Source organism: Vanellus vanellus, assembly GCF_965231255.1.
Source record: "Vanellus vanellus genome assembly, chromosome: 6".
NCBI classification, from domain to species: Eukaryota; Metazoa; Chordata; class Aves; order Charadriiformes; family Charadriidae; genus Vanellus; species Vanellus vanellus.
This window is the reverse complement of record NC_138911.1, coordinates 15,523,124-15,550,421: the sequence shown is the minus strand read 5'-3', so window position 1 is coordinate 15,550,421 and position 27,298 is coordinate 15,523,124. Positions and strand designations below refer to the sequence as shown.

Sequence of the window (27,298 nt, the reverse complement as noted above, 5' to 3'; positions counted from 1 at the left end):
TCAGATGAAATTATCAAATATATCTTTTCAGGATGTTTTGTAGTATTCTGTGATTTTTAAATTTCTGATTACTTTTTGATTTTCATGCAAACACTCCTCTCTCCAAAGACTAATAAATCGTGGCTTAAGATGGTTGAAAATCATTGGCAGTTTAATTTAGGGAGGAAAAAGGATTTACTCCTTGCATTTTTTCAGTCCTGTGTTTGTGTTTTTACAATAAATTTTAAACATAACTTACAGTGAATAATTTTTTTATTCTTTCCTTGTTTTTTAGGATTTCAACCATTCTCCATATTCAAAAGTTTTCAGCATTCTCTGCTGTCTAGGGATTGTATTGTGTCTTGTCACATCAATAGCAGTGGAGTGGACTGGTTTGAAAGTCACCAAAAAGCTACACTCTGCTTTACTGAATAAAATTATTTTGGCTCCAATGAGGTATTACTGGGATTATAATACAAATTGTATTGTAGTCACTTTGTGTTTCTCACTTCAAGGCAGTTCTGTACTGTACTTCGAAGCATAGTTTTTATTAAGAAATGACTGTGAATCATGTTTTCTTTTAATGTGTCATTGAAAATCACCAGGTATCAACCTACTGACCAATTTTTGAAAATGGTACCCGGGTTTCTCGGGTTCCTAGCCACTAGTCAAATGCCTCTCCTGCCTGACTCTGACTTTAGAGATTTACTTCCTTGCGTGTTTAATTTCTCTTTGCTGTTTTTAATTAGGGACAAACCACAATTATTAATTCATATGTTGTACCGTTCATTCATAGCATGGATCACAATCTTAATCATTGGAAATATTTACTGTCCGGCAGTGATTATGCAAGCCTATGAAAGATAATGAGCTTAGACAAGTGTCATCACAAGCATCATTAGAGTACACTGGGATGCACAGATACCAGTAAAGACCTTTGTTGTCCTGCATAAGTTTTCTTTCTAATGCATGAAAGGAAAGTTGTAGCTTTATTCAAACCTGCATCTGTCACTAAACATTAGGAAAAATACCTTCTTATTTTTAAGCTAACTGTATTTGACCAAGAAATCATGGAGAAATAATGTACGTGGAAAATCTCAGATATTTTTTTAAAAAAACTTTTTTTCAGGAGAGAATTAGACTTCAGGTTCAACATGAGTTATAGAACAGTTAACAATTACAGAGCAATAATGAAGTTTGCATTTTCCATATCCAAATATAAAGGAAAAGTCTTTTAATATATTATTCCAACAGTTGTTCTTAGTTATGCATTTCTGTTCCCAGAAAAATGCAAGACTTGTGATTTAACTTTGTTTGCATTTTTCATGAATTGAAAAGGCCTCAAATTGCAAATCTGAAAAGATTTTTAAAAATGTAATCATGTGATTTGCATAGCTTAGGCAGTAGAGGGAGCTGAGGACATGCTTGCTGTTGTGGGGTTACATTCAAGACTGCCATTTTATTGGAAAGCCATGGTTACTGGGAAAAATGAGAAGCTTCACTGCGGTTGTCAATTTGCTTGTGTCTGTGATTACAGTACCTAGCTCAAGGAAGACAAAAAAAACCCCAAACTATTCTACTATCTTTCCCAATCCTTGTCTCATTTCAGGTTTTTTGAAACAACACCTCTGGGAAGTATATTGAACAGATTTTCAGCTGACTGCAATACCATCGACCAGGTACTGCATAAATATATTCAAACTCCCAAGTTATCCTATCTTTCCCAGTATAAAAGACTGGATTTTCACTTCTTAGAGACTCATTTAGACGAAGTTCACTGATGATCTATAATTTTGATTACTATATCAGTTTGCATCACAATTTCCTTGGTTCAGAATGAATTCCTCATCTTAAATGCACATTGAAAAACCATTTATTTGATTAAGATGCCCTGTATAGAAAAGGGAAGCAAAATTAGATCAATAGTGACATCCCCAAGTTAAGAGAATCTACTTTTTCTAAAAGTGAGTAAACACATTCACTTGAAGCACATGAGAAAATGAAATGAGAAAAAGGCAAATGCTGTTGCCCCAAATAGAAATGACTGAAATTCAAATGGTCAGTATTTACCCCAGACTGCACTGCTAGTTCATAGGTCTGATGCAAACGCTGAAAATTGTCTATTGCATCCCATCTATAATCCTCTGACAGGAGGATTGTGGTCCGCAATGCAGACGTGAAGCAGCCACACAGAAATCCCTTCAGACTTTCCCCAAACCCAGCAGTCAATTCAAAAACAGACCTGTATACTTAGTGCTTCAAATCCTCAAAATTTTTTTCCTTGTGTAAGTATATATTATGGAAGGTTCTGTGTGCTTATTGTTCTTTATCTATACAGCACATTCCAGCTACCCTGGAGTGTTTGAGTCGTTCCACTTTGCTGTGTGTATCAGCTCTTGCTGTCATATCATACGTCACACCAATGTTTCTCATTGCCCTGGTTCCCCTTGCAATCATGTGTTACTTCATCCAGAAGTACTTCCGAGTCGCATCAAGGTAAGAGCATAAAGCAGTATCATTCTGGCCATAGAAACATCTTCTGCAATGCATGATTGCATTGCAGAATTGCAGTGCTGGGGAACTTCCGGTTTAAATTCGGCCCCGTCAAAGCCATGGCCCTGTCTGAAAGTGAGCCAAATCCACTATAGTGAAAATGTGTCATTTTACAAGTGCTTTTCTCTGCAGCTCTTCCAGCAGAACTTCTGGGAGGCATGAGCAGGGTCTTTGTCTATGATCAAAGTTTCTTAGAGTTCACAGGACACGAAAAAACCAACCGGATTCTGTTCTCCCCAAGGGCTGTGTGCTGGGTACATTCAAGAAAATGTGGTGACAGAACAGGGAAACTGTTGTCTGCCTATCCAAGTGAAAGTGAAAATCTGTAAAATCAGGGAGAGGCTGGAGAATGCAGTACAACCATGGTGGTACTGCTGCCCTGGTACTGCTGCCCTTTAAGGATCCAACATGCACGAGCATGCATCTTGCTCTGGATGACTTTCAGTTTTTAACATGTTGGAAAAATTTAGCCATATCTGGTTTTCCTCCTTCTACAGTCATACAGCTTCAGCCCCAGTGGCGCTCAAGAAGCATTTGCAGCAATGCTGCATTTATCCCTTCGTGTATGCATGGATTGAGAGCAAGTCTGCAACCAATTTACTTCCTGCTGAAAGGAACCAAGACTAAATAGGATTTCACCCCACATGTGCTTCCACCAATTTGATGCCTAAAATTGAGAAGCACAATCTAATGAGTGTGGGCTCTCAGTTACTTTACTGAGTGTATGAGTTATATAGCTCAGTGAGAAGTTGTGCTGTCATCTGGGGAGAGAGAGGGGAGAGAGAGGAAGTTGCATTTTGCCTTTTGCTTAACTAAAGCTCTTGTCTGAATCTGTTTCAAGAGAATAACTGCACAATAAAACTGGATTTTTACAAAATTCTTTTCATAACCCTCTCTAGGGACCTGCAGCAGCTGGATGACAGCACTCAGCTACCATTACTCTCCCATTTTTCAGAGACTGTTGAAGGTCTTACCACCATCCGAGCCTTCAGGTATAGTTTTTTAAGAAACATACATTACCTTGCTTTTGAATATTTATCTCTGATTCTGTTCTGCAGTTATAAGTAATTGTTATTTGGATCACCTGGAAAATCCAGAGTTCCCTGGTAAGGGGGAACTCCAAAACATTGAAGAACTTTAAGCATTTTGCATGGAAAGGAGTTACTGTAGAAAAGCAAGCTAATGTGTGTCAGCTGCCCTGTGGTAACTCTCCATACACTTGCACACAGCCTGAAAAAACACTTGTGGCAAATGTGATTTAAGAAGCTAAATTATCTTGCAATTACCACAGCATGCAGTCTGGCAGACAATGCGTTTGGACAGTTTCCATGGAACAACTAATATGCACTAACTTGTTATGCCAGAGTAATTTGTGTATGAGTTGATGTCCTGGTAAGATAAACTGCACGTAATAGTGACTTCAGAGGATGCAATAGCACCCGAAGTTATTTTTTAGGTTGCTAGTTGAAAATGTGGTTGTTTATACTGATTTTGAAAATACACAAGCTGGAGACAAAATCTTTCATCACCTGTTTAGTTTCATTTTTCTGTCCTCACAAGCTCAAAGGAGAGCAGCCCAGGAATACCTGATAATGTACCTGGGTTGTGTCTCTGTGCTACAAAAATGGCAGTCACGCTGATACTAGTAGAGATATCAATAAAACTACTGGTGAGCTTACCAACTGTTTTCCCTACACTAGTACTATTCTTGTCTTTTCCCAATTGACTCAAATGTGATCAACTCTCTTCCACACCCATCTCTAGAAGTCGGTTAACTTTTGTTGTTTTGTTGGCTAATTATTACTGTTACCATTCGATCTTTGAAATGGTAGTGCTTATTCCCCCTAACCTGTAATGTTAATTTTATAATAGAACTAATGCACAAAGTTAGCTTTTTTGAACTATTTTGAATAGGCTATAAATAGCTCAATGAAAGAACACCCAATTTAAGAGTTTGTTTCTTTTTGACTGAAAGTAGCTTCCCAAAGAGTGGTAGAATAGCATAGTATTTTTCATTATTAATTACTGTTACTGGATATTTAGTTCGTTAAGTGCCAACAGTGTTCTCTAGTTTGTAGCTATGTCTATGTTCAGTTTTAAAGAAATCCAGTTTCTAACTGCTTTTATCAATTATCCGTGTATTCTTCTACTTCATCAAGAGATCTTTAGAGTATTATGGCTGTATATTTTCAGGTGTTGCTACAATAGATAATACTTAATGCCATCTAGCTAATAGTTTCCAGTCATTTGGAGTATTTCCTCTTGATTCTTCCTGTAACCTTGAAATGAATTCCTCTGTCAAAGAATTGTTTGGTGCTTCCTTTTTCTTAAATCCTGCAGTAACTGATGTGTGTCTGACCCAACAGCCACGTGCATGTGCATTCAGTAAGTTCTGTATTCCATCTGCCTGCCAGCCTTCAGCATCAGCTGGTAACCTAGCTATTTTTAGGACTGTGTAGCTTTTCAGCTGCCTAACATATTAGCAGGAGTGGAGTTTAGACTTGCTAGCTTGAGCATCCCTAAAAATAACACTAATTCAGGAATCCAGTCATTAAGTTAGGAGGTGCCAGTTGTTCCTGGAGTGTCCTTACCCTTGGCAACTCTCCATCCTGCACTTACTCAGAATGTGTAAGGAAAGAAATGTACAAAAAATTCAGGGGGAGATCAGAAAGACAGCTACTGCTGCAGCTATAAATACACCTTTCAGCAGATGCCCTGACCTGATTTATAGTTTGCTGTCTGGCACTTCAGATAGCGTTGGTGCTAAATAATCAATAAAAAGTAAATGTGAAGGCTTCTGCAAAGAGTGGTCTGTATTCGGCCTGGTAATCCGAGGACACTCTGAAGAGAAACTCTGATATTTCTGCAGTACTGCACCAACAGTGGTAACTTTGTCTGCATCCACATTCCACATGCATATGCATGACTGACTCATGATGCATACCTCACATCTTCTAAGGCATATCTGCATCACATAATAGCTCATGGTATAGAGATATGAAAGTTAAATGTGACTGAATTGGTTCCAGAAGCAGTACAGCCATCTCTGTATGGTAGGACATGAGGGTAATTAGTCCTGAGGAAAGGCAGGGCTCGCTAGCTCTGACACCGCGTGATGCTAATGCTTGCTTTCAGGAACAACCATTCCAGGCTATGCAAACACACCAACACGTTCAGAGCCAGCCCAGGCCATTCTCCATTGCACACAGTAGACATGTCTCTTACGTCTGGGCACATGGCTAAGTTGTGAACAGCTAAATTATTTCTACAAAGTGGCACTTATTTCTTTTCTTCAAAAGCATAATTATTTATGTAAAGTTGTGACTTTATTATACTGTACTCAGAAGAAGGATTAAGATACTCTGCAGTGAACAAATTTGAAAGCTTCTCTAAGCCATGTACTTCATACTTAAACATTGTCATATCTTTCTCTCATAACAGTATAAGGAGAGCTGAGTTTATAAATGAGTAGTGCTTGTTGCAGCCATAATAGCTCAACGATATAAAAAGGGTAAAGTTTTATGTGGGGAGATTAGCAAGTTTGTTAAACTTGCTAATGTAATAAAGGGGGAGAAAAGGCAAGCTTTGGGTGCTTAAACTTGATCCACAGTGTGCTTGGACTTCTGTTTTCCAAAGTGCTCCATTTGTTTAATGATAAGGACAAACATGTTTGTCTAACACTGGAACTACTATGACTGCAGGTACTTTGAGTTTATACTTTCTAAATTGTTACAATTTCTAGGCACTACAGTAATATAAATTTTAAAACTTGAGCTTGTATGATTAAGTGAGAAGAGGAACTGCATTCTGCAGCATTAATACTTCTTTTCTTGTATAGAGTTTTAATTTTTTTAGTTTCAGATTTGTTTCTCTCACAATTACCATGTCATAAAATGCATTTAGAAAATGCCCAGTGTGATCCAGAAGTCCCATATAGAGTTTCATCAATGCAATAACATCCATTTACTCCTGAAGATACTGTACAAATAGAGTTTGCATGTGTCCAATACAAGTCTATAGATGATGTCACTCTGAACTATTGATAGGCTGATTTAGAACCTGCGTCAAATTGTCCATAGGCATATACCCCCAGAAATTAAATTTTACTTTTCATTTTTCCAAGCCCCCAAGGCCTGACACGCTTTCTTTTTCCTGCTTTCTTTTTCCTGCTTTCTTTTTCCTCCTTTCTTTTTCCTCCTTTCTTTTTCCTCCTTTCTTTTTCCTCCTTTCTTTTTCCTCCTTTCTTTTTCCTCCTTTCTTTTTCCTCCTTTCTTTTTCCTCCTTTCTTTTTCCTCCTTTCTTTTTCCTCCTTTCTTTTTCCTCCTTTCTTTTTCCTCCTTTCTTTTTCCTCCTTTCTTTTTCCTCCTTTCTTTTTCCTCCTTTCTTTTTCCTCCTTTCTTTTTCCTCCTTTCTTTTTCCTCCTTTCTTTTTCCTCCTTTCTTTTTCCTCCTTTCTTTTTCCTCCTTTCTTTTTCCTCCTTTCTTTTTCCTCCTTTCTTTTTCCTCCTTTCTTTTTCCTCCTTTCTTTTTCCTCCTTTCTTTTTCCTCCTTTCTTTTTCCTCCTTTCTTTTTCCTCCTTTCTTTTTCCTCCTTTCTTTTTCCTCCTTTCTTTTTCCTCCTTTCTTTTTCCTCCTTTCTTTTTCCTCCTTTCTTTTTCCTCCTTTCTTTTTCCTCCTTTCTTTTTCCTCCTTTCTTTTTCCTCCTTTCTTTTTCCTCCTTTCTTTTTCCTCCTTTCTTTTTCCTCCTTTCTTTTTCCTCCTTTCTTTTTCCTCCTTTCTTTTTCCTCCTTTCTTTTTCCTCCTTTCTTTTTCCTCCTTTCTTTTTCCTCCTTTCTTTTTCCTCCTTTCTTTTTCCTCCTTTCTTTTTCCTCCTTTCTTTTTCCTCCTTTCTTTTTCCTCCTTTCTTTTTCCTCCTTTCTTTTTCCTCCTTTCTTTTTCCTCCTTTCTTTTTCCTCCTTTCTTTTTCCTCCTTTCTTTTTCCTCCTTTCTTTTTCCTCCTTTCTTTTTCCTCCTTTCTTTTTCCTCCTTTCTTTTTCCTCCTTTCTTTTTCCTCCTTTCTTTTTCCTCCTTTCTTTTTCCTCCTTTCTTTTTCCTCCTTTCTTTTTCCTCCTTTCTTTTTCCTCCTTTCTTTTTCCTCCTTTCTTTTTCCTCCTTTCTTTTTCCTCCTTTCTTTTTCCTCCTTTCTTTTTCCTCCTTTCTTTTTTTTTTTTAGGTACGAAGCCAAATTTCGACAAAAACTTCTTGAATACACAGATTCCAACAACATCGCTTCCCTTTTCCTTACAGCTGCCAATCGCTGGCTGGAAGTCCGCATGGCAAGTAATTATTTTTGTGTATACACAATTTATTTTACTTCATTGCAAGCAATCTGATGAGGCATCCAACAGTTATCCAGACTCATCTGGATTTTAAAGCTATACCTTTGCCTTTTATATCTGTATCTCTCTATCTGTAATGAACACGTGCCCAACCCATCCTGGAAACTGAATGGAGTACAAATTTTCCCCATAGCCTGCAGCTGTTTCTCCAAGACAAGAATAGTTTTTATAGGTCACCTTGACTCCTCTGTGTGACGAGTGATCAGAGCTGGTCGAGCTGTGTCGCCAGCCAGGATGCCTTTATGGGACTGGGTTAGTCAATGTCAGCAGGCCTTTGCCTTGTGTCTCCCCAGGAACATTTCAACATCTTGGAAGCTCTCTTAATAAACAAGTTTGTTCCCATTTTTGGGTCATCTGCCAAAGAACGCCAAAGATTTTCAGGTGCCCGTTTCCCCAGTAAAGTGGCCTGACATGAGAAATTATTTATTAAAAATCATTCCCTAAGAAGCAAATCAGGAATTTTATGTTGTGGATGGTGATATTTGTATCAGACTTTGTTAGATGCAGGTGTAATACTGCTGTTGGGGTAACATGGGCTCATTTTATATGTGCTAAGTGTATGTTAACTCATTTTTCATGTCACACTATATACCTCTGTTTTGGACTCCATTTTAGCTAGTTTGTTTTACTACTTAAATTCAGATATTTATTATGACTTAAATAAAACGTTATTACCTTTTAATATGGTCAGTCCTAGACCATCTGAAGTCCTTAATTCTGATCAATGCCTGTATCACTAAACAGTACAAACATAAACGAGTGACAATTTCCCTCCTACACAGTTTGTTTTCTAGTCTGTTTCATAATTTTACTCAAAAATTTGTCTGTGGGAAGTCAAATCACTAATGGTTTAAATTAAAGCATCAAAAGCCCATCATGGGTGGACACAGTCCAACTAATAGATATGTGCTGTGCAAGAACAGTGTGTTTTGACAAATATGGATGGTAGCCACCCAGCAGCAACTGCAGGGCCTCCCAGCAGTGAATAATCAGCTGCAGAGAGGATTCATTCACAGAGGGGGTCACATGAGCGTTTCCCTCCTACCCCAGGTAACATCAACTGCATGGTTTCAGCCGCCTCCATTACATGCTTAAGATATCTGTGTTGCTTTCTCCAGAAGAAGATAAGGAATGTTGGTACAACCTCTTCTGTGTACAACAGTGTTTCCAAACAACACAGCCATGCTAAAGGCAATGAGAATGGGTTCCTAGGCAGGGTCTGTATGGAGTTAAGTGGTGTTTTCTGCCTGTATTTCAAACTGTGCAAAGTTATAAGAACGTTTTAATCATTTGTCGACTTTTAGTGATGGAGCTTATTCATATTCCTTCAGGAGTACATTGGAGCATGTGTGGTACTCATAGCAGCTGTCACTTCTATTACCAGTTGCCTGTATAGTAAACTCTCTTCAGGACTTGTAGGCTTGGGACTAACCTATGCTCTTATGGTAAGAATCTCAGGACCCTTTTTGTCTCTCCCAAACATATTTTTGTAATTCTTCAGGGCACAAAGATGAACAGGAAGATCGAAGGTGTCTGTACATCTATAGTGGGTACTGTAACATCACTGAAACCATGTGTTAAATTCAGTTCGCATTCAATGGCTGACATATTTGAGTGTATGCTTTCTTCAGGTTTTAGATAAGACATTCATTAGTTCAAATATGTCAACAAAACATAACCTAATTGCATCATATTTTTATATTGTCTTCCATTGTGAAGAATATTTTTTCAGTGCATTAATTTTAATTGTGCCCCAGTACATCATTCTAGACTGTGAAACCTTAAGTTACCAAGATGATGTGTTTTCACCTGTCTTTACTATTCCCCTCCCTCTTTCCTGTTGGTGTAGCTCAGATCTCCATAGTACCGAAGTATCTGTGCGCTGCAGTTAGGAAACCTGTAGTCATTGTTGTCACCCTGTTGATGCGTGCCATACAGTTCATTCACAATTTCAGCTTATTAAGGCTGAACAAGTGTTACTACAGAGGAATATAAACTGCATGCTGGTCAAATGTTGCAAACTACTAAAAATCTGGAATTTAGTAGTGTATTTGCTTTACATCAGGTGTCTAACTATCTGAATTGGATGGTTCGTAACCTGGCTGACATGGAGATCCAGCTGGGTGCGGTGAAAAGAATCAATGGCCTTCTCAAAACAGAAGCTGAAAATTACGAAGGGCTACTTTGTAAGTGCAGTTTTGTGCAGCATGCAGAAAGAACTTGCTGAAATTTTAATGCTTTTGTAGTGTATTGCCCTGAAAAATATAGTAAATCACTTAATGAGCTGATTAATTTATTATGAGAGGGTTAATTTGGGTTTTGAGGTTTTTTTCCCTGTGCTCCCGGTATAGCTTCCTCACAGATTCCCCAGAACTGGCCAGACAGAGGAGAGATCCAAATCCAGAACCTCAGTGTCCGATATGACAGCAACTTAAAGCCAGTGCTAAAGCATGTCAATGCCCACATCTCTCCAGGACAAAAGGTAAAGAACTGCAGTGATTCTGAGCAGCTCTTTAGACTAGTACATCATAGAAGTCACAAAGTTTAAAAAACATACTACAGTATGTTTTGATGACTGAGTTACAGATAATTTTTTTCTCTAAAAGAATGCAGTGCACTAGAAAGGAGCCTGTGGGTTTCTTAGTTTGGTGTGTTTGGACATAGTTAGAGTAAGACATTAGAACTACACACCACTTCTCAGTATCCCAGTGCCCTGCTGTCAGCACACAGTGCCAAAAGATGCAACAGTGAGCCCTTACTGTGTTAGACCCACTTTCCATCAGTCCCGTGTGGCTCTCTTGCCTTTATTCCCATTGCTGCCACTCTCCTATTGTTCCTGTATATAGTACTGGCCTTGATTTATCCCTAAATGCTAATACCCCTAAAGACACAGAGTGAATTTAGGGACTCTGTTATGGCCAGTTCAGTTTCACTGAACTGTCAGGAGGACATGAGGATCATGTGGGTCAGAACAGTTCCTCCATCCACTCATCTTAAGTGTCAAATACAGACATTGTCCGTTTTTGCTCACCTGATGTTAATCTGCTTTCTGTGTCACAGATTGGGATCTGCGGTCGAACAGGCAGTGGAAAATCCTCCTTCTCTCTTGCATTTTTCAGGATGGTTGACACTTTTGAGGGTAAGGTTGCATTTTTTTTTCATATCAGTCAAGCTTAGCACCTGAAGGTCCTTTGACAGTCCTTTCCTTAACAGCAGCACCTTTGAAGTGTGATTTTTGAATCTGCAGGACACACTCTCTGGCCTTGTTTAAATACAGTATCATCTGTCACCTAACAGCTGTGCCATTGATAAGCTGGATCAATAAAAATTCTACTTGGCAGAAGCAAAAGTCCTTTTGTGCTGTTAAATCACAACAGTAGGAGCAAACCATAAAAGGGAAAGGTGTTCAAGGACAATGAAGGATCCAATGAAAGCACAGATAGGACCCACTGGGCTCAGAAAATTCATCAACTGGGGATTGCAGTTTGTCCTGCTGCCCTGGAATTTCCTGCCGTATTTCCTGCAATGTGTGCCATGTCCATGTACATCATGGAGTGTCTTCGTGTGCATCTCAAAAAATTTTAGCCTCACTTTCCCAGCTACATCACCCACAGGACCCTTATGCAGAGCCAGACAGTTGTACTTGGAGGTAAAATTTCAAAATGCTCAATAGTAACTTGGCTTTCTGAAACGCTTGTTCCCCCTGGTAACAACAGGGTAACAGTCCCTGGTTGAAGTAATCTCTTACCTTGTTGTTTGATAGATGTTCATAATGGTCAGGCAGATAAGTAGTGTGTCTAATCATTCATAAAATATTACAGGTATACTTTGTATTCTTCCCAGCTGAGGCTTAGTCTCAAGACAATTGTGCATGCTGCTTAACCAAAACTTGTTTCATTAGTGAATAAGGAGGTATGCAATTCAAGGCTAGTTTCTGCTGTACTGTATTGCAAGCTGAAACTGAGCCATGCCTTTGCCAGCAGCTGTGTGGCATGATAAACAGTCTAGCAGACTATCCATTTTCTTTTGAATAGGAAGAATTATCATTGATGGTATAGATATCGCTAAGCTTCCCTTACAGACGTTGAGATCCAGGCTGTCAATCATTCTCCAAGATCCTATTTTATTCAGCGGAACAATCCGGTAAGCATTAAGTACCAACAATAAAAAACATGTAATGACTTATATGCCATTATATATTATAATTATACCATATAATGATTTTTACAGAATTGCTGATAGCAAGCAGTTCAATTCCAGTCTCCTCAGTTGGAGTAGGGAGGATCACTGCCTTCTGTCTGTGGTTCTTGCCCACCCTTGCCAGACTGCACCTTCCCAGCGCCTGAGGCTGGTCAGCACGCTGTCAGCAGAAGGCATCTCATGCCTGGGAAGTAGTGAAAGTCACTATTTATTCCTCCAGGATCGAGTAATCACTTTAGCTCACTGATCAAATACCTACAGCCACCCAGCACTTCTTGAAACCTTCTTTCTCCTACATCTATTTTCACCTGTCTGCCTTAAAAAAAAAAAAAACCAAGATGGAAAAAAAGCAGACTAAAAAATTAATGTAGAAAAAGAGGAAGCAATAGAACAATATGAGAAGTACTGGGGGAGGTCTCAGTTATTTTAACTGAAGCCTCTGTGTTGCTTTTCTAGTCTTTGAGACATTCTTTCATCTGTGAGAATTTCTGAGAGAATCCTCTTTCTCTGAGAGGATGATGCAGTAGAATCAGTGGCAAAATGCACCACAGTTTCCAACAAATGTCCTTCCCTATGTCCATGGCATTTACCTTAGAAAGGAACAGTGCAATCCTCAGTGCAGTTACATCACCTGCAGTTACAGTTTCTACATAAGTCATTAGAGTTCACTGAAAATGGTATAGGCTTCTGTGGTTTGCTAACTCCACACAAATACTGTTTCCAAGATTATCTCCTGAACTTGCCTGAATAGAGCATGATTCATTCATGTCAGAAGATGAGGTGACTGCATACCTTTGTTTTATTAATTAACCTATTAAAAAATGTATTTAATCCAGCATTGGTCATTCACAGCACATACATTAGGAGTAAGAAGTAAAAATAACAAGTGTTACGCATCATTGATTCTTTTATTTCTGATTATTATTGTATATATTAATATGATACGAGATTCACATTTATTGCTATAATTTCTGGGCTAAATTAAGATAACATTCATCTGCTCATAAATCCAAGATTTGTTCAGTTGTAGTAAAGACTTGTATTTCATAATTCAGTATGAAGCTTGATTGTTCTGTTTAGCATTTCTATAGCAGCAAAGAACAAAGAGACATTGGATTAAAAAAGAGAGATGGTAGAATTTTGGCCTTTGTTAAAAAATTAATGTTAATTTAAACTGATTATATTCACAGCTTTTTTTCTTCAGAGCTTTTTCTAGTAAAACATGAGAATTTCTTTACTTTATTCAGAACAAAATAAATTCTAAAACCACAAAGATATCTGCAAAACAGGAAGCTTTTCCCATTCTGCTCAACTGAAAGAGTCAAATTCTGTTCTTAATCGCATTGGTATAAATGTTGACCAACTCTGCAAAATTCAGTGGATTTATAGCGATGACAAATTAGAATCAGGCCCAGATTTTTAGCATATTATTCTGATTATTTGCAAGTTTGTTTCCAAGCACGCTGAAAGAAGAATACATTGCAGAAGTTTATGTTGACTGATGTTCTTGAATCTCACATGACTGTAGGTTTAACTTGGACCCTGAGAAGAAGTGCACTGACAGCATGCTGTGGGAAGCATTGGAAATAGCACAGCTCAAGCATGTGGTGAAAGCACTCCCTGGGGGCCTAGGTAATAAGACTTCTGTCTTGAGAAGATTGCTTCCAGTGGTCACGACACTTCTGTTTCATATTTACTATTTATTAAAAAGGTAGTTGCCGAAGAAAAAGCTTTTTAGGTTTATGGAGGGTGACAAAAAGTGCTTGCCTGCAGGCAAAGGTCCTATATCCATCTAACTCCCTTACCAACTGCACCTGTGGGCCAGAATCCTGTTTTTATTCAAATCAATGGTAAAATTATTATTTTATTTCAGTACGTCTCTGTTGTGAAGCATTGAGGTTTACAGGTCCTGTGAATCATAGAATCATAGAATTAGTGAGGTTGGAAGGGACCTTTAAGATTATCAAGTCCAACCATTAACCTACCCTGATAAAAACAGCACCACTTCTAAACCATGTCCCTAAGCACCTCATCTACCCTCTTCTTAAACACCTCCAGGGATGGTGAATCCACCACCTCTCTGGGCAGCCTATTCCAATGTTTAATAACCCTTTCAGTGAAAAAATGCTTCCTAATATCCAATCTAAACCTGCCCTGACAATCTAAACCTGCCCTGACATAACTTGAACCCGTTTCCTCTTGTCCTATCACTTGTCACCAGGGAGAAGAGGTCAGCTCCCATCTCTCTAAAACCTCCTTTCAGGTAGTTGTAGAGGGTGATAAGGTCTCCCCTCAGCCTCCTCTTCTCCAGGCTAAACAACCCCAGATCCCTCAGTCGTTCCTCATAAGGTTTGTCCTCCAGACCCTTCACCAGCTTTGTAGCCCTTCTCTGGACACGCTCCAACACCTCAATGTCCTTCTTGTAGTGAGGGGCCCAAAACTGAACACAGTACTCGAGGTGAGGCCTCACCAGTGCCGAGTACAGGGGGATGATTACTTCCCTACTCCGGCTCACCACACTATTCCTGATGTGGGCCAGGATGGTGTTGGCCTTCTTGGCTGCCTGGGCACACTGCTGGCTCATACTCAGCCAGCTGTCCACCAACACCCCCAGGTCCTTTTCTGCCAGGCAGCTTTCGAGCCACTCCGCCCCCAGTCTGTAGCGCTGCATAGGGTTATTGTGAACCAAGTGCAGGACCCGACACTTGGCCTTGTTGAACCTCATACCATTGGCCTCAGCCCATCTGTCCAGCCTGTCCAGATCCCTCTGAATTCAAATAAGGTGTCAACAAGTCAGGTGTTGTCTAGAATATGTTCTTTTGTATTTTCCAATAGTCGTGTCCAGGGAGGAAGATTTCAGAAGCTTAAAGGTGTGAATCATTTGGCCATGCAAACAAACAAACAATCAACAAAAAAAACACAATAAAAAAAAAAAAAAACACAAACAAAACCCCACCAACTTAAAAATGGTAAGTTATACAGCCTTAGGGTAAAGAAATGATGGATGCCATTTTGACAGGAGGGTACAGTGTCCTAGACTGCATGACAAACTTGCTCTTAAACATCCTTAGCTACTTAGCTACTTTGATGTCTAACAGATATAAAGAATATCGTGAGACAGAAGTACTGATTGTTTTGAACAATGGAAATAAACAGGAAAAAATGGATCACCCGCAGCTGTAGACCTAGGAAATGTTACTTTGAAAATCTTTATGCTGAAAGTGAGACATTATTTTCCAAGTATGTGCTCTACTCTGATTTGACCCTCTTGTACACATGCACACCCCCTAAATACTGTTTTTGCTATATCATTTCCAGATGCTATAGTCACAGAAGGGGGAGAAAACTTTAGCCAGGGCCAAAGACAGCTGTTCTGCCTAGCAAGGGCTTTTGTGCGGAAGACAAGCATCTTCATCATGGATGAAGCCACAGCATCTATCGACATGGCAACAGTGAGTTTGGAGTGTTTCTGATTTCTTGTTTTCCTTGAGGGGGAGACAACTGCTAATTCACAAAGAAGAAGGTGGAAAGGAGTTCTATCTACTCTGTAATATGCTTACACCATATTTAGTGCGGACGTGTTTACAAGTCCAAATAGTTGTGAGTCATTGCTGACTAATCTAGAGTTTTTAAATCATTTTACTAAGGGTTTAATAGTTATTCCAGCATTGCTTGCATTAGGAAAAAGAAGCATGCTTCAGTTTGATTTCCTAAAGTAAACAAAGCTTTGGAAGGTCAGCTGGGATGGTCAGTGAAGGGTAAATGAGCAAGCAGACAAATTTCCCCACTGTGGTGGACAAGTCAAGTCAGGAAGTTAGAAGGCCTGAAAGGAGAGTCAAGGAAATAAACAGAGACATAGAAAAGACATACTGGATTATTGTATTAATTGCCTGAAATTGCTATACAGAGGCTAAACCACACAATAATAGTGCACTGACTGTATTTTAGCCAAATAGAACAGTACATTCTTAAGATATTTTTTTCCTCTGTTATATTGTTAGGAGAATATTTCAGTCGTCTTCATTCTATGAGTAAAGAGTATAACTGGAGGGGTTTATTATAACAGCTACAATTTTTAGTTCTGTAGAATATTAGTGTTGGGTGTCAGTAACATTGAGATTTATACTGTACACAGCCCAGTTAAAACACATCTTGAATTCTAACATATTGAGGATATAGTTCCTCCCTTGTGATACATATCTAAAGAACAGATAATAACAAATAAAGGTGTCTATGCTAGTGACATTTCTAAGCAGTTTGGTAAGCAACAACATGTTTCCTAAATAGCAAAGGATGAGTACTTGTTGAGTGAGAAATATGTATGTTAAGACCATCTTAAATATCATCTCCACTGTTAAATATGCCAGGTACAGCACACTCCTTTGCTTATCCCTGCCACCCCTAGGTGTTAGATGTCCCCAGCGTGCTGGGACATTCCTGGGCTTCCAGCAGGGTGAAGAACGCACTGCAGAGGCGCCAGCATGTGGGCAGCCTGGCGGGACCCTGAATTCATCTTTGACTTTCTCACTGTAAAACTGAGGTCAGGATAGCAGGGGTTTGGGGACCAGAGCACAGCTCCGTATATGCATTGAAGCCCAGAGGCAGTGGGGGTGGCAGGAGCGAGCAGGACTGTTTAACTGGAGACCAGGCTCTGACTTAGTTCTGACATGTAGTTAACTTTTCATTTCTCCAATGAAGAATCAATAAAAGCATGGAATAATCAGTGGCTACTGAAGTCATCTTAGTGTCTGCGTGTCTATCATGTAATTTCCGTTGTTTAAAAAGCAACAAATGTTTTTCTTTACATAGGAAAACATACTCCAGAAGGTAGTCATGACAGCGTTCGCTGACCGTACTGTGGTTACAATAGCAGTAAGTACAGTCTCTGCTGTTCTAATGCAAACAGGAATCAGAAATGCCACATCAGTCAATTCTTGTCAATGTTAATAAATGCATTAATGTGGCCATTAATCTTTTTTTAATGCGGTTTTTAAGTGTAAGCTTTCTTTTCAATTTTAAACTACTTTCTTATTTAAATATATAACAACAGCTTCTTAAATGTGTTGCGTGATGCTAAGTCTGGTTGCCTGTAACGGCATGTAATCTAAGTATGCAGCCTATTTTCTGTTACCCATTTTAGGCTAATTTAAAATATAATATGACTTTGACTACTGTGAAATCTAGGAATAAGTTTCATCAGGCTACAGCATTCATTTAACAAAGGAGAAGTAAAATTGTGTGATATTTCTGCCACTGGATAAAGCAATTATGTTTCAGAATTTAAACAAATAAGTGAGAATCTTACTAACTTTTAAAAATAAACGTTCCATCCCTGTTGACAGTGATTGAACTTGTTTGCATATTCCTTAAGTGATTATACAAAGATCTCAAGTATCTATAAAAAAATTATTTACAAAAGAGATTTGACCCAAATCAAAGCAGTTGGCTCAACAGATATGTCAGAAGCCATATATATCTTTCAGTCCTCTGATTTCTAAAAATACACGTATTGCAGTGATGTAAAATAAAGTCATTATACTTCTTGACTTGTGTTTAATTTTTAAATGTTAAGAAATCTATGCTCAGGAATCTTATAGCATCTTCTTATTTTCACATAGCAAATGTGTAATAGAAAACCTGATTTATCTTAGGGTATCCATTCTGTGTGTTATAAAAAAAGCAAAAGAATCATAAGCATGAAATTTCCTGATTTCTCTGCATGAAAGTTGCACTGCATTTTGCATTTATGTATCTTTTTCGGTTTCTGAGGGGTTGGCTGAGAAAGTTTTATTAGTCTTTCACTCTCATAGTGAGTTTTAAACTGCACAGTTCAAACAGCATTTTGGAATGAACTTACTTTGAACGTTTTTACTTCCAAGTGTAAATGGGGTTTACAGCAGGTGGGTTTCTATTCAAAATACTCTGTAATAGAAACATAATATGGGTTGGGGGGAGTAGTGGTTTGGGTGTTTTGGTTTATTGATTGTTTTGGGTTTTTTTTTTCAGAGAAAGCCATATAATCCTCATTTGTGTTTAGGAAGAATAGGAATAGCAAGAGTATAGTATTGGGTCTATATTATCATCTGTGTTACTTTACCAGGATGGCAGCACTGATTGTGTTATACTGAAAGAGATCAGACAACGAGGGCAGCAAGTACAACTGGAACGTGACATTTCAGTCCCTTCCCCCTGCCTGTGGACTGGATAAATGTCACAGGACTGCAGCAGAGATATTTGTAGATGCCATCAGTGATTATTTCATGGAACATCTGGCTAGGAAGCCACAGAAGGAAACACAAGAGTTGTTTTGGCAATGAAGGTGCCTAAGATCTGATCTGGAACCTTATGGGTGAAAAGTGACTGTGTAACAGGGAACACAGTATTGCAAGATTAAATATCCCTGCAGGAGTAATGCAGACCCAAAAAATCCAATGCAGTTACACTAAACTTTAAAAGGTGGAGTTCTGTAAAAATGAGGAGGCTTGCTAAAAACAAAACCCAAAAATAAATGGGGGAAAAAAGAAAAAGCTAAAAGAGGAAGCAAAGAAAATTGAATCTACAGGGATCATGGAAATTACTAAAGGATTTTTTAAAAAAAATCCTAGAGCCAGTGCATGCTATTTATTAGGAAAGGCTTGAGTAAGGATAGAAAGAAGCTGCTATGACTAAACAAATAAAAAAGACTATTAGAAACAAGAAAGCATTCTTGTAAAAGCTGAACTCATAGCCAAATAAAGAAAACAGAAATGATCGTAAGTTCTGGCATGTTACAGGTGAAAATGCAGTAAGGCAGCCAAAGAAAAGTATGAGAGCAGCTTCTGAAAGCCATCGAAACTAATAATGAATCCATGAATCCCCAAAACACACTGGGAGCAAGGAGTCTATCAATCTATAGGGCCATTTGATGATCAATACATGAAAGGAATACTCAAGAAAGATAACGGCATTGCAGAAAAGCTAAATTAATTATTTTCAGTATTCACTGTGGAAAAAAACGGGGAGGTTTCTTCCCAATAAAATAATCAAATGTTAGTGGTTACTAGAAAAAGGGTAGAGAACAAAAAAGAAAACATCATACCACTGTGTAAGTCCATAGTTCGCACATACCTTGAATATTGTGTGTAGTTCCCGTTTTCCCATCCCCATAATGACACATTACAACTGAAAAATGTTGAGAAGCACAAGGATAACCAGAGGTATGGAACTGTTCCTTAGGAGGAGCAGCTGAGTAGGCCAGGCCTCTGCCTGCAAAAAGGACAAAGTAAGGACATGTAAGAGAGGTCTGCAAAATCATGAGGCAAGAGGAAAGAGGCACCAGATGAAGCTCTGAGCAGCAAGGCCCAGAGCATACAAAGGGGGTACTTGTTCATGCAGTGGGAAGCAGGCCTGGAAAAATCTTTTCCAAAGGATGTGGATGCAAAACGTTTATGAAAGCTCAAGAGAAGACATGGGCAAAGTTTTAGGAGATCTATTCAGTTTTACAAATAGATAAACGCACCAAGCTCTGAAACCCCCCTGATCTAGATGTAGTCCAGGACTGCGAGACTACTCACATGCAATATCACACTTGGCTGCCCTGTTCCCACTCTTCCTGGCCACCTTCTTGTGGCAATGTGTGGTGGCAGGACTGTGGGCTAGGGACATCATAGGCTGAACTCATTACTCTTCATACTCAAGTATCACTGTGCAATGTAGGTATCTGAATATCCATGTGGCTCTCAGTCTGCATATTTATCTGCAGTATTTGTGCAGTAAATTAGGATGAAAAGTAGGATAAAGAGCCTTTAATCAAACTTGAACTTGTCAGAAAAAATAATTTCTGGAAGTCTGTCTTATCCTGGAATATATTTGATAGATACACTAAACTGGCATTTTGTTTATTTGTTTTTCAGCACCGTGTGCACACGATCCTCAATGCAGACTTGGTTATTGTAATGAAGAGAGGGGTTATTTTGGAATATGACAAGCCTGAGGTTCTGCTAGAACAAGAAGACAGTGTCTTTGCTTCTTTTGTACAAGCAGATAAGTAATAAAAATAAATGAAGCATTTTAAAGTATAATTGTATTCTTTTCTAAAAATGTAAAATACCTGTAAATAAATATTATTTCATAATAAATTGAGGTTTTCCTTTTTTAATAAAATGAGCCATTTTCTCCATCTGAAGTAGTAATGAATTATCCATGTACTTTTCCTTTTTTGTATACTACTATTCTTTTTATTTGCTACCAAAGAATCATGAAATACAGTTGAAAAAAAACTACATGGGTGAAATATGACAGGATACACATCAAACAAACATAACCAGCATGGAGATTTTATGTAACTCTTAAATCTCTCCAGTCATTTTATTAACATGTTATTTTTTTGTGTCATAACCCTACTGTAGATAACACTTATGACTGACTAAATGCAGAAGGAAAAATTATATACCAAAGGTATTTCTCAAAAGCTTGTATCTCTTTTAATCATATGACTCTGTAAAGCTTTAATATCTAAATATAAAATCTATAAAACTTTTCTTATATTGTGGTTTTTTGATAGTGTCTGTGTCTTTTGGTCTCTCATTTAATACCTTTTTGAAATTAATCACAAACTGATTCCTTTAGTCTTTTTTAGGCTGCCTCACTTCTACCCCCATTGAATCATATTATATGGATTCCACACGGGATTGAGCCAAACCATGGGGAAGCTAAAAGGAGGCAGGTTGTGATAAAGTATCAGTGTTTAATGCACAGTGTTTCTAGACCGGTATATATGTAGCAATTCATCTGGAAATTATTCCCTCAAATCTGGTAAATAAACAGTATTAAACCTTTCTCTGTAGCTCAGAGCCATGAGAGCTTGATTCATTGTCTCTTGAGTTCCACGTATTTCAGCCACTGTCACATTTGTGATCTTTACCAATAAATTATGTATAGTTATTAAGATAACTTGTGACCACTGAAATTTAGCCTAATGTGGCTGGACAACTACTTATCCCTGCACTATCGATTCATTGTGACAGTCATTCCTGAACTTATGGGTTAGAATGTCAACAACCCAGTGGAAGGCTACAATGAATTTTTCACTGTTATTCTTTTTATAGCAACTTTGGCTTTGCATCCAATTTTGTCCTCTTCCCCTTTTTTGAAGAATTCCCAGCACTTGGGAAAACTCCTTTCTCGTTTTTAATCTCTTCACCCTGCTCAATTAATTTGGAATCTGTTTTTTAAAGACTTTATTTTCTAGAAAAAGGCATCTCAGTGTTCTCGTGGGATATGTGGTATTTTTAATGCATTACTTCTAGCACTGCAGCAGAGAGCAAGGAAAACTGAAGAACAGTTCTTGCTGTTTAAGTAGCGTTACCAGTTCCACAGCGGAGTATTTGCAGCATCTGCCTGCTATTATTTATGCAATACCTCAGGGCATTAAACTGGGGCCAGAGAACATAGAACTAACAGGAGAGTGTAGGATGAACCATGGTAAAAGTGGGGAGTTATGCAGATGAAATGCACAAGCTCCATCATTGCCTAGTACAGATGAAGAGAGAAAATGGGCAGTTGAAGGATATCTCCTAGGAATCACTTTGCTGGGCAGCTTCAAAGAAAAAACAGCTGCAGCGCTATTGGTGTGTGTTTTCACTCAGGGATACCAGGCATCCATTAGAGAGAAGAAGAAGAGGCAAGAAATGGGAGACAGGTGACTATCCTTCCAGGGTAGCAGAAGGGCACAGTGAGTGCAGAGCAAGTTTCTGCTACAGCTACTGCGCGTGCTGTCTCCTAGCTGCCCAGCACTGGTCTAAGGCAGGATCTCATCCTGTAAAGGCTTAGGAAAACAACACTCTGCAGGACATCTCAAACTCATGCTGCAGAGAGAGATCCTCAGAAGCTTTGCAATCGTTTGTGGAAGATCTTAAATCCTAACGGCAAGAGAATAGATACAGAGACATGAGGTTTCATAAGCTTTTAATAAAGTGCCTGGGATTTGACACTGCAATTTGGACTAGCTCCTATTCCACAAACTTCTGACAACCTTACCTGGAAAGGAATGCAAGGGAGTAAAGGACACAGCATACCCCTAAGACGACTGTATGATGTCTTGCAGTATTAAGAAATAAGAACTGAAAGTACAAGTGTCATACATTTCCATTGTAAAGGGAGGTTGTATTTCACAAAGCAGCTTTGCAGGAGAGTAGGGTAAGTGATCTGGTTCATATCCAATGATATGGTACTACACTGCTGGGCAAATATGTGTGAACAGGGAGGCCTCTTAGCTACCTACCTCTTGGACAGAATACACTTCACATTTCCTTAGCACGTTTTATCTAGTCTTGTTTATATGGGGCCAAGTCCCAGGGAGTTCCTGCCCCTTAACTCCAACAGGGGCTTTCAACAGTGACCAGAAGCAGAATCCAAGAAAATTATTCTATGGTGGGAGGCTCACTACCATTATCCAAGTCATTAAACTTGCTGCCTCAACATAGGCCCTGCAGAAGTTGCTATTGAATCAAGCTCACAAATGTATTTTGCATGGCAATAAGGCACTACTAAGCAAAGTGCTGTACTAAAATGGGTGCAAGACAGCCCCAGAGCAGCTATGTGAAGCTGCTGAGTGGAACTGCCATGTCCAGACTTTCGTTTCTCCTCTGGGATGGGACTTGGCTCAGTCCCAAAAGTGTTAGTGGCATAGGCTGCCCATGCAGATGCAACCAGGGTTTGTTTTATTTTGTTTGCTTTCTAGAAATGCTCCCATAATGCAAAAACCTTTATAGCATTTATCCCCTTGTTTTAGTGTGGCTATTTCATGCTGTTCTACTTATTTCTAAGGGAATGCTGTTTCCTTGGAAGGCCAGGAAGCACAGCATGCCTGCTACATTAGCCCTCATCCCAGCTCTGCTCATCCTTTCCCCTGTGGCTTTGTGTAACAAACTCCAATCTCTTTTCTTCTGTCTACCTGCTTGTATAGCAAGGTGATTTGTGAGGCTTAATTCATGTTAGGCTAACACTGTGTAGCCTTTGAAAGAAAGGTCTGCTTCTAAAGGCAGAATAATACCATGGTGCAAACTAAATTTTAATTTAACAGTTAAAGTAATATCTTCTTTGATAGCCATTAAAGTTAGGATAAATCAGGGCAGGGGGGAGTTATGAAATGTAAAACCTATTTTGTGGGTGGAAAAACTTACCCCTCGTGATTCAATACTACAGAGTGGGATTGTTCAATCCTGTGAGCCCCATTTGTTCAGCAGCAGTTAACACAAATATGTTGGCTCACTCAGAAGATCTGTCACTTTTTTCTTTTAAGTATCTGTCACTTGATCCACAAAGACAGAGCTTCTCTTTATTCTACTCTAGAAATTCTTCAGCAGAAGCCACTTGCTTTGCTGTCCCATCTCAGCCAACAAGTGCTCAGAGGTGAAGGAAAAGAATTGGCAAATGACAGTCCCAATAAAGAACAGAAGTGGAAACCAGAAAACACCCTTCTTGCTCTATAGAGTTCAGGATTCCTAAAACCAACATGTGAGCAAATTCATGCAACACTCCTTGCTGTAGTAGGATCTGTGGGTCATTCCTAGCACCAGACTATGAAGCAATTTACTTTTCCCTTTAAAATACTCCTCCCCGACACTTTTTTTTTTAATTCTACATTCATGTAGTTACCGCCCTCTGGAGGAAAAGATACAGAATAAGACAATGATTAATAAAGAGTAAGTAAAAATGGCACGTAAGACATGACTACCTCTTGAATACTTATGTCCATCTCTGCAAAAAAGTGTGAAATGTTACCCATGAACTGCATGGTGTTCATGGTGTTATAGTGCCTCTTTATGCTCATTTCAAAATGCTGGAAGTAACTACGAGCTGCCATCAGCTGTAGAACTACACCTTTGACACGTAAATATTCAAATTACTTAATCAATTTGTTTTATTTTAAAATGTTTAGAAATAAAAGTATAAAAAAATACTTTTTTTTTTTTTAGTTAAATTGTATATATGAACCATGTACTTAACAAAGTAAAAGTGCAGGTGCAGGTGACATATTCACAGCAAGCACACAAAAAATGTCTAGCGACAAAGCGATACAGAGAAAAGGGAAGTATCTTTGGCTAAGCTTCGTGGCCTGGCAGCCAGGTGCTAGGGGATCTTGTTGTTATTTTAGTTTTATTTATCAAAGCAGCAAGAAAGACAACCCATAACAAGAGAAAGCGTGGAGTATTGGGAAACTGAGCCCTCCAAAAGGAACGGCCATGCAACTATTCATACATAAAAAGTAAAAATAGTCTAAGTAATACTAATCATTTAATCACAAGACCTATACTGACTGCTTAGAGAGCTCAGAGCGATTACTTAAAAATACTATTCTGAAATCCCTAGGTGGGCCCCTGTAAGTAGCCGTAGGTGGTGAAAGTCCGTTTCAAGCCCAACTGACTGTCTCCCATTCATCAACTGGGCAATTGCCTTTCCAGGTAATCAATGCTAATAACTGCTTACAGTGTGTACCAAAGCACTTAGAGCCAAAACTGAAGGGAAAGTCCATGGACACATACAATTAGAAAAATATAATCATAAATCCACTGGCACTAAAGGAAAATCTCTAACCCAGAATGTCCTAGATGCTTTAGCAACTCGACAATGGTGGTGTCTACACTGAAAGAGAAATAAACTATTTAAATCAGAGTAAGTAAACACATGAATGAGAATACTGCTATTTAAACAGTGGAGCAGTCACACCAGAGTGGTTTCAAACAATGCATCATGCAAAGATACATCCTTATACGCATGCATTCATATGTACACAGACATTATACTGCCACACACAAGTTCTAGCTTCCTGCCTCCTTTTGTAGCCTCTTCTGGTGATTTTGATGTCTATCTGGAAATTCACGTCACTGTGGGTTAACCATTTGCAGATGGATCATTCATTTGCAATATTTACTGCTGTTTGGACTGTAGACATTTTCCTTATCTGTCACAGCTCACATCATTTCACGAGCTCCTTCTTCCAGACAAATCCCTCCTTAGTCAAGGCTAAATAACTCTAGCAAATTTTCTAAGTGGGAATGAGCCCCTATAGTTCCATGTCTCTGTTTAACCATTACGTCCTTGGACTTGCCCTCCTCAAGCGAATTTCCTACCACTGCCTGCCTGATAAACTAGATGAATTGTTTCCTCCTACTTACAGAGCCACGTGCAACTGAATTTCAGGATTTTTTTTCTTTTCATTAGATTTCCTTAAAAAAAAATAACTCCCCAGTACCATTTTGTTTTCTATTTCACGGAATAATCGCCCAACCTGAAACCACACCATCCTGCGAAGTAGCTGCTGTTAATGGAAGCCAGGTACTGGCAGCAAATCCATCCCCAAACAAATATTTACAGAAATTGGCTCTGGCGAAAGGGGATCACTCTCACCACCGCTGCCTGAAACCTGACCACCCCCTTCCTCAGGAAAAAATAAACCAAACCAAAGAAAACCACAAAAGCAACAAAACCCAAAACTGTGATAAAAAGGTAAAGAAACGCACCCAGCGCTCACCGGGGAGCAATGCAGAACTCGGCTCCCCCCTTCCCTTCCCACAGGGCGACCTTGAGGAGCGGCGCCCAACGGTTTTTAACCGCCTTCCGTTGCGCCCGTTGCCCAACGACCGTTACGCGGAGGCGCGCGCGGCTCCCCCCGCTACCACCGCCACACACGCGCGCGCGCGCTGCAACGCCTCAGCCCCTCGTCCCTCCGCTTCGGGCTCGCCGAGGGGTCGGTACCGGCTCGGGCACCGCAACACAGAGGCCGGGCTCGACCGCTCTCAGCCTCGTCGGCGCCGCCTGGTGTCCGCCGTGGGCCCCGCCACCTCTCCGCCGCCACGCTGCCGGGGCCCGGCTACGGCGGGGGCTGCGGCGGCGCCGTGCACCCGCTCGGCCCCCGCGGCGCGGCCGTCCCCCGTCCGCCATCCCCCCTCCCGCCCCCGGCGGCTGCATGGGGCGGCGCTGAGCGGCAGAGCGGCGGCGGGGAGCCATGCTGTCGAGGAAGGGGATCATCCCCGAGGAGTACGTGCTGACCCGGCTGGCAGAGGATGTGCCGGATCATGCCCGGTACCGCGCACGGGAGCGACGGGCGCGTTTCGTGGGCAAGAACGGTGCCTGCAACGTGGCCCATAAAAACATCCGGGAGCAGGGACGCTTCCTCCAGGATGTCTTCACCACCCTGGTGGACCTCAAGTGGCCCCACACGCTGCTCATCTTCACCATGTCCTTCCTCTGCAGCTGGCTGCTCTTCGGCATGGTCTGGTGGCTCATCGCGTTCGCCCACGGAGACCTGGACCACAGCACCCGGCTGCAGCGCAGCCCCGAAGAGGGGGCGGCAGGGGCCCCGGACAGCTTTGTGCCCTGCGTGACCAGCATCCACTCCTTCACCTCTGCCTTCCTCTTCTCTATCGAGGTGCAGGTGACGATCGGCTTCGGGGGACGCATGGTAACGGAGGAGTGCCCAGCCGCAATACTGGTGCTGATCGTGCAGAACATTGTGGGGCTGGTGATCAACGCCATCATGCTGGGCTGCATCTTCATGAAGACCTCGCAGGCCCACCGCCGGGCCGAGACTCTCATCTTCAGCAAGCACGCGGTCATTGCCCTGCGGGAGGGAAAGCTCTGCTTCATGCTGCGGGTGGGTGACCTCCGGAAGAGCATGATCATCAGCGCCACCATCCGCATGCAGGTGGTGAAGAAGACCGCCAGCCTGGAGGGGGAGGTGGTGCCTCTCAACCAGATTGACATCCAGATGGAGAATCCTGTGGGGGGCAACAGCATCTTCCTTGTCTCCCCACTCATCATCTACCATGTGATAGACAAGAACAGCCCCCTCTACGACATCTCCCCCCTGAACCTTCACCACCATGAGGACCTGGAGATCATCGTCATCTTGGAAGGGGTGGTGGAGACCACCGGCATCACCACTCAAGCCAGAACCTCCTACCTGGCGGATGAAATCCTGTGGGGCCAAAGGTTTGTGCCCATCGTGGCAGAGGAAGATGGGCGATACTCTGTGGACTACTCTAAATTTGGCAACACGGTGAAAGTGCCCACCCCTTCCTGCACTGCTAGGCAGCTGGAGGAGGACAAGAGCATTATGGACACCATGCCATTGTCCCCTAAAGGCACAATAAGGAAGAGGTCTGTCAAGCTAAAGCCCAAGTTTACCATAAACGATGAGCCTTCCTGA

General features: G+C 40.4%; 2 protein-coding genes across 2 annotated transcripts in view; both read left to right on the top strand.

Annotated features, from left to right (window-relative positions):
* The window catches only part of ABCC8 (ATP binding cassette subfamily C member 8), an 82,546-nt gene extending 62,321 nt beyond the window's left edge, over positions 1-20,225 (top strand). The window contains exons 26-39 of the mRNA XM_082484892.1: positions 275-435; positions 1,589-1,658; positions 2,318-2,475; positions 3,432-3,524; positions 7,743-7,845; positions 9,240-9,353; positions 9,974-10,094; positions 10,260-10,390; positions 10,969-11,047; positions 11,943-12,051; positions 13,637-13,740; positions 15,427-15,560; positions 16,918-16,980; positions 20,001-20,225. Of these exons, the coding sequence (XP_082341018.1) occupies positions 275-435; positions 1,589-1,658; positions 2,318-2,475; positions 3,432-3,524; positions 7,743-7,845; positions 9,240-9,353; positions 9,974-10,094; positions 10,260-10,390; positions 10,969-11,047; positions 11,943-12,051; positions 13,637-13,740; positions 15,427-15,560; positions 16,918-16,980; positions 20,001-20,138 (1,578 nt within the window). The 3' untranslated portion in view covers positions 20,139-20,225. The remainder of the gene's footprint in view (positions 1-274; positions 436-1,588; positions 1,659-2,317; positions 2,476-3,431; positions 3,525-7,742; positions 7,846-9,239; positions 9,354-9,973; positions 10,095-10,259; positions 10,391-10,968; positions 11,048-11,942; positions 12,052-13,636; positions 13,741-15,426; positions 15,561-16,917; positions 16,981-20,000) is intronic.
* A 5,811-nt stretch (positions 20,226-26,036) lies between these two features.
* Positions 26,037-27,298, top strand: KCNJ11 (potassium inwardly rectifying channel subfamily J member 11; the record flags this gene model as incomplete). Its single annotated transcript, XM_082485973.1, has 1 exon — positions 26,037-27,298. Exon 1 carries the CDS (start codon positions 26,096-26,098, stop codon positions 27,296-27,298), a length of 1,203 nt encoding a protein of 400 aa, XP_082342099.1. The 5' UTR covers positions 26,037-26,095.